Raw genomic sequence first — 13,373 nt, 5'->3', positions numbered from 1 at the left:
CTAGAGAAAAGTGTGTACTAGTGGTTATAGGCCCTTCTGCCCCTGCCAATCTCAGCCTGCCCCTTCCACATTCAAATAAGGGGGCTTCCTCTTCAATGCTGCCTGGGGGCTAGCAAAGGAAACATTCAGGCCACAGAAGAGTCATTCTGCCTGCTCTCAGCTTCAATGTCTGCCATCACAGTGACCCTTTCTGTTGGGACCAACGAGAGAATCATTTCCATTTCATCAGGCAAATATACCTAGCAGAAGGTTTTCTTCTATTTAAGAGCACATCTTGTACTCCCTTTGAACAGATCTCTCTGAAGTGTCCACTACGGAGCATTCAGGCTGCTGTCAGGTGAAGGGCCTCTACGTTGGGATGAAGAAGGTGACTCTACTCCTGTGAGATCAAATCTGGGTCCAGCAGTAAAGTCAAAGGAACCTTGACCAAGAGGCTCAGCAGAGTGGAAAACCAGTGATGGCAAGGCCATGCTGGAGCTCTGAGTATCACACTGGCATAATCTTGCCTGATTTTCAACAACATTCGGGGCAGGAGTGGAATAGGAGGGAATGTATACAGAAGCTTGTCCATCCAGGGCAATGGGAAATAGTCTGGTAGAGAACCTGGACTGTGACCTGCTTTTGAACAAAACTGATGACACTTCCTGTAGATTTTTGTTGCAGATTTTTGTTGCAGACTGGTCTATGTGGGAAATTCCCAGAGCTGGAAAATGAACCTGGATATGTGTAGGTGGCTGGTGAAAGACCTGCTCGACCACTCTGCCTGACTCTTCTGGACACCCAGCAGATTGGAGACTTTGAGGTGGATTTAGTTGGTGATGTATGAGTTCCACAGCAGTATTGTCTCTCTGCATAGCAGAGTTGACCAGACCCCTCTTGTTAACACATTATATGGCAGCTGTACTATTCGTATGAGCAAATTCCTGAGGTGATATGGGGAAGGAAAGCGTGACTAGATAATCGAAAGGATCTCAATTCCTTTACATTTGCGTGGCGATTTAAATCCTGAGCAGACAATAGACATTGAGTCTGCAGAGATCTCAGATAGGCCACCCAACCTAGGGTTGAAGACGTATCCATAACTAAGGTCAAAGCAGGTTGAGGAAGGGCAAACAGAACCCACACACACATTGGATGGATATGTCTATCAGTCCAGAAAGGCTGAGATTTGAGTGGGCACCTAAACCACCATGTCCAGAGGATGACGAACTATGCAGTACATCAAGCCAAGACATCCCTGAAGCTTCCTGAGATGAACTGGCTTGAGGAAACATGTAGGTACATAAGGTACTAGAAATCTGAGGTAATTCCTTACTGTTATGGTAGGATAAGCCTTTGGGTCTAAAGAAATGGCTAGCATCATCTGGAACCTGGCTTGAGGGAGGACGACCTTGGCTTCTGTAGCATCCAAGACCATTCTTATGAACTCTGTTCTCTATACAGGTGACTGAACTGACTTTTCCTTAATGAGCAATCCTAGTGCACCAAAGGTGGATTGAATCATGACCTCGCTGGACAGTACTTGATCCTTGAATCGGCCTCTCACCAACCAGTTGTCCAGGGAGGGAAACACTTGAACTTCTGGTCTCCTCAGAAACACTGCCACCACTACTGTGCACTGGGGCCGCAGATAGGTCAAATGGCAGGACTATAAACTGGTAGTGAGAATTGCTCCCAAGAAACCTGGTGTGTATAAATGCCCAAAGAGGTTGGCATAGCATTAGAGTCTTTCAGGCTACACAGCTTGTCATAGACTGAGGGGATGGATCACTTGATGATTACTTGTTCTATTCATTCCTTCTGAAGCACCTGGCATTGGCCATTGTCGGAAGACAGGACACTGGGCTAGATGGACTGTTGGTCTGACCCACTGAGGCCGTTCTGAATTATGTTCTCCAAGAATAGAGATGACCCCTCAAAAGAAAGGTCTTGTGTGTTTGACTATGTGAGGAAGACCTGCTGGCTAGAGCCAGGAAGAGCTGCACATCGTAATACCCAATGCCATGGCGTTAGGCAGAGAGTCCACAGCCGCGTGATGTGGGGTCCTGGCTACTAACTTCCCCTCACCTACTGTAGCGAGAAACTCCTGTCTCACTGCCTCTGGCAATTTGTCCATAAATTTCCAAACATTGTCCAGAGGTTAAAGTCATTGCGACCCAGCAATACTTGCTGATTAGCAATCCTGAGCTGTAGCCTAGCACTTGAATAAAGTTTCCTGCCAAAGAGATTGAGCTTCTTTGGGATAGAGGTTTTCTGCCCCTGGCACTGTCTCATTAACAGCTGAGACCACCAAAAATGCCAGAGCAGTGCAGTGTAAAAAATGTTCAACCCCCTGTTAGGGGAAAGAATATCTTCACTCAGTTCTTTTTGCTGTGGGATGGAGGGAAGATGGAGTTTGCCACAACACTTTACCGGACTCCAGGATAGCCTCGTTAATGGAGAGTGTCACTTGAGGAGGTCCCACAGAAGCCAAAATATCGACCAGTCCATGAGCCCTCTCTTGAACCAATACCAATATCTAAGGTGGAGGCCATCCTCTTCAAAAAGGTCCTGGTGGGCCCTATAGTCATCTGGCAGAGGGGAGGAACCCTCCAAAACCACTGCCTCATTGGACAATGAGGAAGTTAAGGCTAGCTGCAGTAAAGCTTCCTCCAATTCTTTCATGGGGGAATTCACAGGAACAGACTGCTTCTCTTTGGTACTGAGCCCAGCATTGGGAGTAGCATCCTGCTGCTCTACACAAGGCTGATGTCCATGTCTAGAAAATGAAGTAAACTATGGAGGGTCTGGAGACGACCTGGAGGCAGGTGGAAATCCCCAAGGATTCCGAAGTGGCCATTGGTATGGTCCCAGAGCTCAATTCCTTCCTGACCATGGGTCTCTCCCAGATAGCCACAGCTTCTGCCAGGTACCTGGGTTGGTAACTGGTCAGAGGGCAGTGGTAGATAACGTGACACATCAGTGACATGTATGACCCCACTCCCAATTCTGCCAGAGACCTTGATCTCCTGGGCACCGAGTCCTTTGACGCCTTCTTCCAGTACCTCTTCTTCAGTCGCAGAGAGGGACAATACATCAAGAGTCTGCCAAAGTGGGAGGAGCACTCCTGACTGAAGCAGATTGCTTGGTACATGCTCCAAATGGGGAGCCTCTGAGGCTGGGCACAGAGTTGCCTCCATCAGAAGATGTGTTAGTCTGATCTCCCTGTCCTTTTTCATCTTTGGCTTAACGTCCCTGCAGATCTGGCACCTGTCTTTGCTGTGATCCTCTTCTAGGCACCTGAAATCCAGGTCACTAACTGGCATCAACTCCTTGTAGGCATCAAAGGGCTTGAAGCCTGGGGACTGATGCATCCCTCGGCACCAGGTACCCAGGTACTGGTACCAAATAGCGGGAACTGAAGAGTACAAAAAACGTACACAATAAAGGAAACTTACTACGAAAACTATCCTGACACTACAACTATTAGCTATTCACAACTACCAACTGTATATGAATGGAAAAGAAAGGAAAACTTCAGTAGCAAGACAGCACGCTCCAAAAACCATCCCAGTGGGTAAAAAGGAATGGAGCGAGGTCGATGGTGACTCTGCCTTTTACACCATCATACAATAGTGCGAGGCAGCAGAGGGCGCATACGCTGCCCTGTCAGGTATCGCTGAGGAAAAAAAGATGGCTGGCAACAATGCACTGGGGGCACACACACCTGCAGTGGAATGGACGTGTGCAATCACTCAAAGAAGAATGGCATCTATTTAAACATTTAATATATCCATCCATGCATTAAGTGGGTGCCATATAGGGAAAAAAATACAATACACAACTGTCTCCTACAAAAGATGACACCTATGAAGTGGTATAAATATACATATGTATACGTGCAAAATGCAGGGATTATGGGAAACAAACAAGAAGAATTTAAAATTCTGTGAACTGGCATGAGACCTCGTGTGTGTAACAAACTTGGCAGGATGAGTCTCAGGAAAGGAATGTCCATGGTGACAGATACAGTCTACATAAAGCAGAAGTGACACTACATTTTAAACGTATCTGCAAAAAATCAATGAAATGCAATTTGCTAAGGGGGTAGGTGTCAGCAGGGCAGAGGCAGCCCTTCTGCTAGCATGGATAGCCATGTACACATAGAGCACCAGACTTATCAGCAGAACTGCAGCTATCCAACTATCCTGAATTCTGGCCTCTTCTCCTCACCCACCTCACTCTGTCCATATAGTGCATTTGCTTCTTGCCCTTATAGGACTATAAAAACAGCCATACTGGGTCAGACCAATGGTCCATCTAGCCCAGGATCTTCTCTTCCGACAGTAGCCAGTGCCAGAAGCTTCAGAGGAAATGAACAGAACAGGACATTATCAAAGGATCCACCACCTGTTGTCCAGTCCCGCTCCTGGCAGTCAGAGTTTTATGGACACCCAGAATATGGGGTTGTGTCACTGAACATCTTGGCTAATAGCCACTGATGGACCTATCCATGACCTTATCTAATTCTTTTTTGAATGTAGTTCTACTTTTGGCCTTCACAACATCGCCTGGCAATGAATTCCACTATGCGTTGACTGTGAGTTGTGTGAAGAAATACTTCCTTAAGTTTGTTTTAAACTTGCTTCCTATTAATTTCATTGGATGGCCCCTGGTTCTTGAGTTATGTGAAGCAGTAAATAACTCTTCCTTATTCACTTTTTCCACACCGTTTATGATTTTGTAGACCTCTATCATATTCCTTCTCACTCTCTTTTCTAAGCTAAACAGTCCCAGCCTTTTTAATCTCTCTTCATATGGAAGCTACTCTACAGGCAATCATTTTTGTTGCCCTTCGCTGTTCGTTATCGAATTCTAATCAGTCTTTTTTTAAATAAGGTGATGAGAGCTGCACGCAGTATTCAATGTGTGGGCGTACCATGGATTTATAGAGTGGCATTATATCTTCTAGCTTCTTATCTATCCCTTTCCAAATGGTTTCTAACATTGTTAGCCTTTTTGACTGCCACTCTGCATTGAGCGGATGTTTTCGTGTTCCCTCCATGGAAGATCTAGTAAAACAACCAGCTTGATTTCACAATGTGAATTATGAAGGTCTATTTTAATTGCAGTGCTAGTGTCTATGTGGTTACCATTCCTCTTCACTTTGCTTTGGAGACCCTTTCCTTTCCTTACCTTACCTCGGATCAGATTCAGTGATCAGCCCAGTCAACGCTAGATGCAATCTATGGTTGCTCAATCATTTGGGGAATCCTTTCAGCATAGTGTCATCTTGTCCCACTATAGTTCAGTGGCCTGGAATCTGATCTCTCATCTCCCCCAATTATTCATTTCCCAATGTCTATTGTGAGTAATCATCCTCTTTGATGGTTTGGACTCATTCAGGATTCACAAAACTAGACTTCCCAGCAGTGCTACAAGCAGCTGAGTGGTAAGAAACATCTGTGCAGACACCATACTGCATGGTTCCAGGTCATTCAGAGCAGAGACAAGGTACCTACAAGCATGGCAGAACCTACCTCTGCTTTTGACTTTTCCTGGCTGTGATTTGCCTCCCTCAGATGGACATTTAGCTGATGAATAAGCTGCTCTGTAGATGCCATCTGAACCCTCAGTTCCTCTTGCTCTATCATTTGCTCTGGTGGAGTGACACTAAAACAAAATGAAAATACCAGTGAGAAAGGACCGCAGGCAGAGGAAAGGTGGAAATCAAAGACATGTCCTTGTGACATGAGTCTTAGCAGCCAAAGAGAAAGTGTGCAGGTGGCCCAGGTTAAGCAAGAAGAAATCCTCTCTAGGAGCTACAGCTAATTTACAGGATGCAGCTCACAAAACACAACCCAAAGTCTCATTCCCTTCCTGCAGCTGAATAGTCTAAACTCTAGCAAACAATAAAAACTCCAGCATAAACCGAGCAGCTCTTACATCTCCAGAGCACCTGCTTCTGGTCAGCAAAGTCCAGCGTTGGCCTCTCATGACAGCAGGCCTTTTGAAAGTACCCAGCTTAAGTTCAGCTGCTCCTGATTGCATAGATCAGCAGAATCCCCGCCTGGCATTTACCCTCAAGCTTGCCCAACATGCCACTGTCTGGCTTGGCAGAGCCTCTTCCTGAGGACACTAGTGAGGCAGGGTGCAGGAAGGCCATAGGACCTCTGTAGAAGGTCCAAAAGTCCAGACACGCAGTCACTGTCTTCAGTGTGCAGGGCATAGTAAAAAGACAGTGTGGCGAGGTAGGCCTATTCAGCCCCATGGGTCTGCGCTCCCTTCGGCTATGCCGGTGGTGTGGCTGGGAGGGAGCGCAGAGGGGGGCCCGGTCCTGCTCTCTACCCCGGACCCCGACCCAGGGACCCTGTGAGGAGTAGCCTCAAATCGCTTAGTTCATGAGCTACTACCTTCCCTGGGTCGCTTGTCCATGGCCCCCCTGCTTGTGGTCCTCCATCAGGCTTTTGGGGCCTGCGTCCCCTGGCCTTGCCTGGACTGGCTTCTCCTTAACTCCCGTGGCTGGGTGCTGTCGCAACACCCACACTAGCTCCAAGCTTTGTAGCAGCTCTGCTCTGCTCCACTCCGCTCTTCCAGCCAACTCCCTCTCAGCTGCCCCTGCCTGCCTGAAACAGAGGTTTTTACCTGCTGTGGCAGGCTCCTCAATTGGCTTCAGGTGATCAAATTAACCTGGAGTGACCTTGGCTGTATTACCCAGGGAACAGGGATTTGTGAAGCCTGGGGCTGATATATATGCCTTCCAGCACCCTCCTGTAGCCATCAGGGCTGGCCCCGTCACAACAGCAACTACATGGCTGTATCTGTCCACACAGGAACAGATGCTCCCGTCCAATGCATGGTGCAAAGGGGAGCAAAATTATGAAAAATCTACAAGGAAAGGTTAGGGGAGAAAGGCACTACACAGTAGCATCCTGCACCACCACCATCTAGTCATCCCCATCCACTTCATGGCTACTCAGAAGATGGTGATCCCAGGAAAAGAGGAAGGAGTCAAGGGCCCCATACAAGTTTCAAAATGGCCTAATGGTCCCCACAGTAGCTTATGGTGCAAAATAGGATATCACTAAGGGGTCGGGGTGCTTGGCTGTCAAGGGCAAATCAATGGCTGCACAGCAAGACAGCGTGCCAGGTTCCTGGAGCTGGGGTGGTGTGGACTTGAGGTGGCATGGAGGGGATCTCTCTTGTGGGTCAAGGAGCTGTAGAGTGGTCTCCTACAGATCTCAGCCCAATAAAGCATTTGGTAAGCCAGGTCCCTGTGCTGTCTGCAGAGCTGTCAGCCCCTCCTTTCCAAGGTGAAGATGCAGCAGACTGTCAAGCTAACAATTCACCTCTGTTAGCACAGGTGCGGTATGCAATTTGCATCCCCTAAGCGAGCAGAGGAAGTTGCTCTTCACAGAAGTATTCACAGGGATTCTCCAGGAAAGACCGTTAATGTACATTCTGGGTTCCACAGACACCTTACTGGTGGATAATGCTTAGGGGATATGCTGAACCGATGAATTTCCTGGGCCCCGGGCTGGTGCTGCCCACTTTTGGGACAGCACTGGTGGGCTCTGGGTCCTAAGCAAAATAATGGGGGTTGCAGGTATTTTGTGCCACTTGCAACCCTCCTTTAGACAGACTTTCTGCTGCCAGTGCATTGCAGCTGGGTTCTGCCATTAGTTAGCCAGGAGGGAATCCAGCATGTAGGCAATGACAAGGAAGCAGAAACCACACCAGCATCCATTTCCTCTTGTTGTAATAAGATTGTGATTTGCTGACTGCACAGACAATCAGAGACGCAAATTCCACATCTGCGTTTCCTCCACTTTTCTCTCTTTGTCTCTTGCTCTCACTGCCTATTGCCAACAAAGCAGTCAAAAACTGAGCAGGACAATAGTAGGAACTAATGAACACAGAGGAGACACAAAAAGCAAACCGCAGCAAAAAAGCAACCATACCAACCACAAGCCTCTGTGTGGGGAGTGTGTGGAAAGGAGCATGTTTGTAACAAACACAGCTGTCACCACTGCTGCGGTAAAAATGACAAGGGAACATGCAAATAATAAAAATGGGAGTAAATGAAAATCACCCTTCAGGCTCATATGTGCATGAGCGCTCACTCTCTCTCTCTCACACCCACACACACAACTTGGCTCTGCCTACGGGGAATGCTAACCCTCAGGCTAACCCTAAAGCAAGTATTAACCTACTTATTGCACCCTTAGGCAATTGGCAGGGCCGGGGAGCAGGCTGGGCAGATCTCAGCATTTAACTACAATATCCTGTGATCATCTGAGGAAAACGACAAGAACGATTTACCATATGAGGAACGTTTTCCAGCCATTTCTCTGATGTGGTTGGAGAAAAGGTCATTTTGTTTAACTAGAAGTGCCAGTGTTTTTAACAGAACAATCGCTATGGCAGGTTTAGAGCCTTCATTGCGCTTCCCTTCTTCTACCATATAGGAAATAAATGTGCAGGAAATCAAGAGCTTAGTTGTATCATCCACATTCAGATCACTGTTCTGCCCATCTCAGAACATATGGTGCAGAACAGGACCACTGCCTCTGGATCTGCTAATGGACCATTCAACCATTTAGCCATGTGGAGAAACAGAGCTGCAGACCCATGAGATTTTAGTGTAAACTGCCTCAGGTCCTGGACTGCACTCCTGGAACACAAAGATGAGCAGCAGAAGAGAGGAATGTATTACCCTTTCACGTCTACAAAGCTGGGCTCAGATATGAGGAGGGTCACACAGGAAATGAGTCTGATGCACCCAGTCTAGTCAGGCAGCCAACATTACATCTTCAAAAGATTTATTCCAATGACATCCCACAAAGAGTCTTCGGAGCTCCCTTTCTTCTCACCCCGCTCAGCAAACCTGCTAGCTTCCTTGCTTGTTACCTTTAATCCCGAGGAACAATCTTCATTGTTTGTGCTGAGCTACGTAACACCCTGTGGCATCAGCTCTCAACACAGAATTCTCAATCAATCGCCAAGTGTCATGGCGCTTTCTTTGAAATGCCAGTGCTAAGGACTCTGGGCAGATTTATGACCTACAAACGCCAGTAGTCACATTCTAGCTCTCCACACTAACAGAGAAGGACCAGCAGACACAATGTAAGAAAGGGCAGGGACACAGACCTCTAGGTGAAAAAAGAGGGAGAGTCTAAAAATACCAAAGTGGTCCCTGATGGACGGTACGCCCAGTACTACACAGCTACCTTCTAAAACATGAACCATGTCTTTGTTAGAGGGTTTTCTTCCCAAATTTATTAAATGTAAAAATAAAAATGTTTAGAAAATTTACATTAAGAATTTATCCTTAAAAAGCTGTAATAGTCAGTCTAAATTTAGAAAAGGAACACAAGGGTTTAATGAATAAATCCATCACTTCAGTTACAACCGAAACAAATTCTACTGGCAGTTTGATCCCACAAAATCTCAGCTTGATTTTCAATTACAGAAGCAACTTCCAGTACTGGATGCATTTTATAGGCCTTAGATATTTAACTACCAATTCACCCACAAATCAGATGGTTAAAGTTCTACGTACTGGAAATAGATCTGTAGGTACGGTAACAGGCCCCTCTGAAATTCAGAGCTTTACTGGCAAGCCAGGCCATACCTCTCAAACCCTGAACGTATTACTGAAAGAACCCTTTAACAGCCTGCATCCTCACACATACTTTTGCACATTTGATTCACAAGAAGAAACAGAAGTAGTCCGAGCTCAAGTCTCAGAGGGAACATCTTGCTTTGTTCCTCCTAAGTACCACTTGCATGAAAACCGCTTCCTTCCTGGTATTTGCAAGCCAATCCCTTTTGGTTGTTTTTCCACCATTTATATTTTCAGTGCCCTACAACTGAGCAGCTGGCTTCCTCTTAAAGCCTGTGGTACATTTTAATCTGTTTAGCTGGGATTAACGAGAGATTTGTTAAAGATCTCACACATTTTGCCTGATATCTGTAGTGAAGAACAGTTGTAAGCAATCAGGGACATGCAGACAAGCCATTTCTAACAGCAGGCATCTTTGTCAGGTGTGGCAGGCATGGAGATTTTGGGGCTATACTACCAAGAGCTTCCTATAGGTGGGGTCTATACATTGGGGCGATCAGGGCTTTCATGGGACAGTTCAGGAAGCAGGAGGCACCCTGCAGCCTGCCTGCACCACTCCAGCTTCTGCAACAAGTCCATCCAAGGATGAGGTCAACACATGGCACCATGCAGCTGCAGGTCAGTAAGGAGGCATGGTTTACAAGTCCTCAGTGCCACCAGGATTCAGCAGGTGGATTGATGGGACAACCAGCAGACTAGACCACAGCTGAGTGAGCCGGCTTTCATCCTCACCTGCCATTATATGGCCTGTGGAAGATAAGTGAAGAGGGGCTGGTGGCACAAGTGGTTCAGACCAATGGTTCGGACTCTGCCTCAAACAGGACTGGTGGAACAGGGAGGTAGAGGGGGAGAGTTGCATGGCAGTGGAAATATTGTGGGAGCCCCTGTAAAAGTGCACACGCTGTGCAGGGGCGAGCGGATGGATCAGGTCAGGGAAGAGGACCCCACAGGGCTGGAGTGGCTGCCACAAGATCTGGAAGCAGGACCCGGAGGAGCTGGAGCAGGGGCTGGGAGCAGGACCTCGCAGGGCTGAAGTGGCTGCTGCATGGCCAGGGAGTGGGACCCAGAGGGCTTGGAACAGGCCCAAGGGTTAGGTAGGAACCACCTCCTATTTCTCCACCCCCTATCTCAAACATAATAGCTATGAGCATCTCACTGAATCCCGGCTGCCCTCGCTATGTGGCTATGACTAGCGGTTCTCCTGGAAGTTCCTCTGAGAGACTTGTTGCTTGTTCTGAGACCCTGGCTATAAATATTAGGCCTAAGAACCGAGTGAATTCTAGTAGCAAATGGATCCTGAAATAAACCATACAAATACCAAGATGGGTCGGAGCCTTATGTGGGAGCTGCCTAAGGTACAGCTGGTAAAGAGCAGTCACCATGCTGCACTGATAGCCCAAGGAGGCGCATCTGCCATCCCCGACAACGGCCCTCACCCCCCACCATGTCTCAGCAACGCCTGCCATGGGCCTGTCGCATCCCAAATCTTTTTCAGAGTCACGATCCCCCCATCCTGTACGTATGGCCTGTGCTCTTTGTTCCTAGCTGTACACATTTACATTTAGCTATATTACAATGCATATTGTTTGCTAGCACCCAGGGATCCAGATTGCTCTGAATTGATGACTGGTCTTTGTCATTATTTACCACTCGCCCAATTCTTGTATCACCTGTAAACTTTGTCAGTGATGATTTTGTTTTCTTTCAGGTCATCGATAAAAATGTTAAATAGCACAGGGCAAGAACCAATCCGTGTTGGACCCCACTGTAAACACACCCACTCGAAGACAATTCCCTGTTTACAATTACATTTTGAGACCTATCAGTTAGCCGGTTTTAATCCATTTAATCTGTGCCACGTAATTGCATATCGTCCTAGTTTTCTAATCACAATGTTGTGCGATACCAAGAGAAGTCTAAATATATTACTTCGATGCTATTACCTTTACCCACCAAATTTGTAATCTCATCAAAAATAGAGACCAAGTTAGTCGACAGGATCCATTTTCCATAAACCCATGTTGATTGGCACTATCGTATTACCCTCTTTTAATTTTTTATTAATTGAGTCCCGCATCAGCCCGGGATCAATTTCAGGCTGACAGGCCTACAAATACTCAGGTCATGCCATCTACACTTTTTAAAAATTGGGACAAAATTAGCTTTCTTCCAGTCTCCTGTAGCTTCCCCAGTGCTCCAAGACTTACTGAAAATCAATATTAAGGGTCCAGAGAGCTCCTCAGCCAGCTCATTTAAAACTCTTCAATGCAAGTTATCTGGATCTGCTGATTTAAAAAAAATGTCTTGGCAACACCTCTCACTGGCCTACCATCCCACCAAAGGGTTGTTGAGACAATTCCCACAGGTCTGCCACCTGCCCTCCCCCCCGGAGCCATACACCATACCTCCTGTGGCCCACTCTCCCCCCCAGCAGACTGTAACAATGCCTCTCATAGGTCTACCATCCACTCCAAAAGCTGAAGTGTTGAAGCCTCGTGTGAGCCCCCAATCCTCAACCAAAACTTGTTGATGCATCCCACAGATCTGCAACCCCTCCCCAACCCAACACCTCTCAGTGATGTCTCCCATGGGCCCCCAGACTGCAGCAACACTTCTCACAGATGCATTGCCCTTGGACAGCAGGACAAGAGAACTCCTCCATTACCACCAGTAATTCTGTAAGAACCCACCTGTGCTAGGGACACCTGGCAAGCTCCATCCCAGACTACAGATAATGCTGCCTGGTAACTTCTTTAAAAGGGTTGGACTCGCTTCTCAATTGTAAGAGCATCACCTCCACAACCAGGTGTCCTTCGTACTAGAGAAGATGTTCTATTACTCCATTCTCAATTTCACACACCAGCATCTACCTCCTGGTTTGGTTTTCATGGTACAACATGAGAAAAGTATTTTTAAATTAATAATAAATTAAAAAGGAAAGAGACCAAAGCAGTGTCTCAACTCAGAGAGCAGGGCTTTGAATCTCTACCTGGCACAGTGACTGTGAGAGCAGGCCCATGCCCGGGAGATCTCAGGAAGCTGGAGGGACCTCAGGCTGGCTGCCCTGAGTGCCAGGATTCAGAATGAAAGCCCTTTAATTGGACTCTCCAGTAAGCATCCCACCAGGGATCATCCAAGAGGAATGCTCCAAGTGTCGGTATCACAGAAGAATCATAGAAGATTAGGGATGGAAGGGATATCAGGAGGTCAGGAGCTCAACCCCCTGCTCAAACCATTCACAGGGTACCATTCACAGGGACCCACACTGCTTGCAGGATTTGGGCAGTGAATGGAACAGAGAAGCAGGATTTTCTTCTTTACAGAGACTGTTGCGATTATTTTTGTAGCAGGCACATTGGCAATCACTTTGCCTGGGCCTGGGCCCAGGCTGCTATGAACATTGTCCTGAGAGGAATGCTGGACATCTCTGCTAAGCCTCCTTCCTTCTAAAAACCCTGATTTTCAAAATTGGAAATGTTTCAAGCCTGTTGTGTACTTTGATACAGGTTTTATATAGGGCCTTAGAGGTGAGAAGATGATGTTTCAATCGTGTGCAGCTGGGCAATGTGGGAATAGGAGCAGGCTGGTCTGGGCAGTTAATTTAGGTGACATTAGACAGACAGACATGCTGATCCTGCAGCCATTTCTCAGTGACTTTCAGCACAATTAGCCATAAAGAATAGCAGGCCCACCTACATAATGAGGCAGGGATCACGGGAGTTGCACTGAGCTGGGATCAGTCATTCCCCTGGAGCAGATAGTGGAGAGT

The 13,373-nt window shown here is 47.1% G+C and overlaps 1 protein-coding gene across 1 annotated transcript in view; it reads right to left on the bottom strand.

The window, feature by feature from the left end:
- Positions 1-13,373, bottom strand: part of PMFBP1 (polyamine modulated factor 1 binding protein 1) — a 245,967-nt gene that overhangs the window by 108,916 nt on the left and 123,678 nt on the right. The window contains exon 5 of the mRNA XM_067543437.1: positions 5,520-5,652. Within this exon, the coding sequence (XP_067399538.1) occupies positions 5,520-5,652 (133 nt within the window). The remainder of the gene's footprint in view (positions 1-5,519; positions 5,653-13,373) is intronic.

The sequence above is a fragment of the Emydura macquarii genome, unplaced genomic scaffold (assembly GCF_026122565.2).
Source record: "Emydura macquarii macquarii isolate MOO-44397 ecotype Brisbane River unplaced genomic scaffold, CSIRO-AGI_Emac_v2 contig_839, whole genome shotgun sequence".
NCBI classification, from domain to species: Eukaryota; Metazoa; Chordata; order Testudines; family Chelidae; genus Emydura; species Emydura macquarii.
Note: the sequence above shows the minus strand (reverse complement) of the source record. Positions and strands in the feature narration are given on the sequence as shown.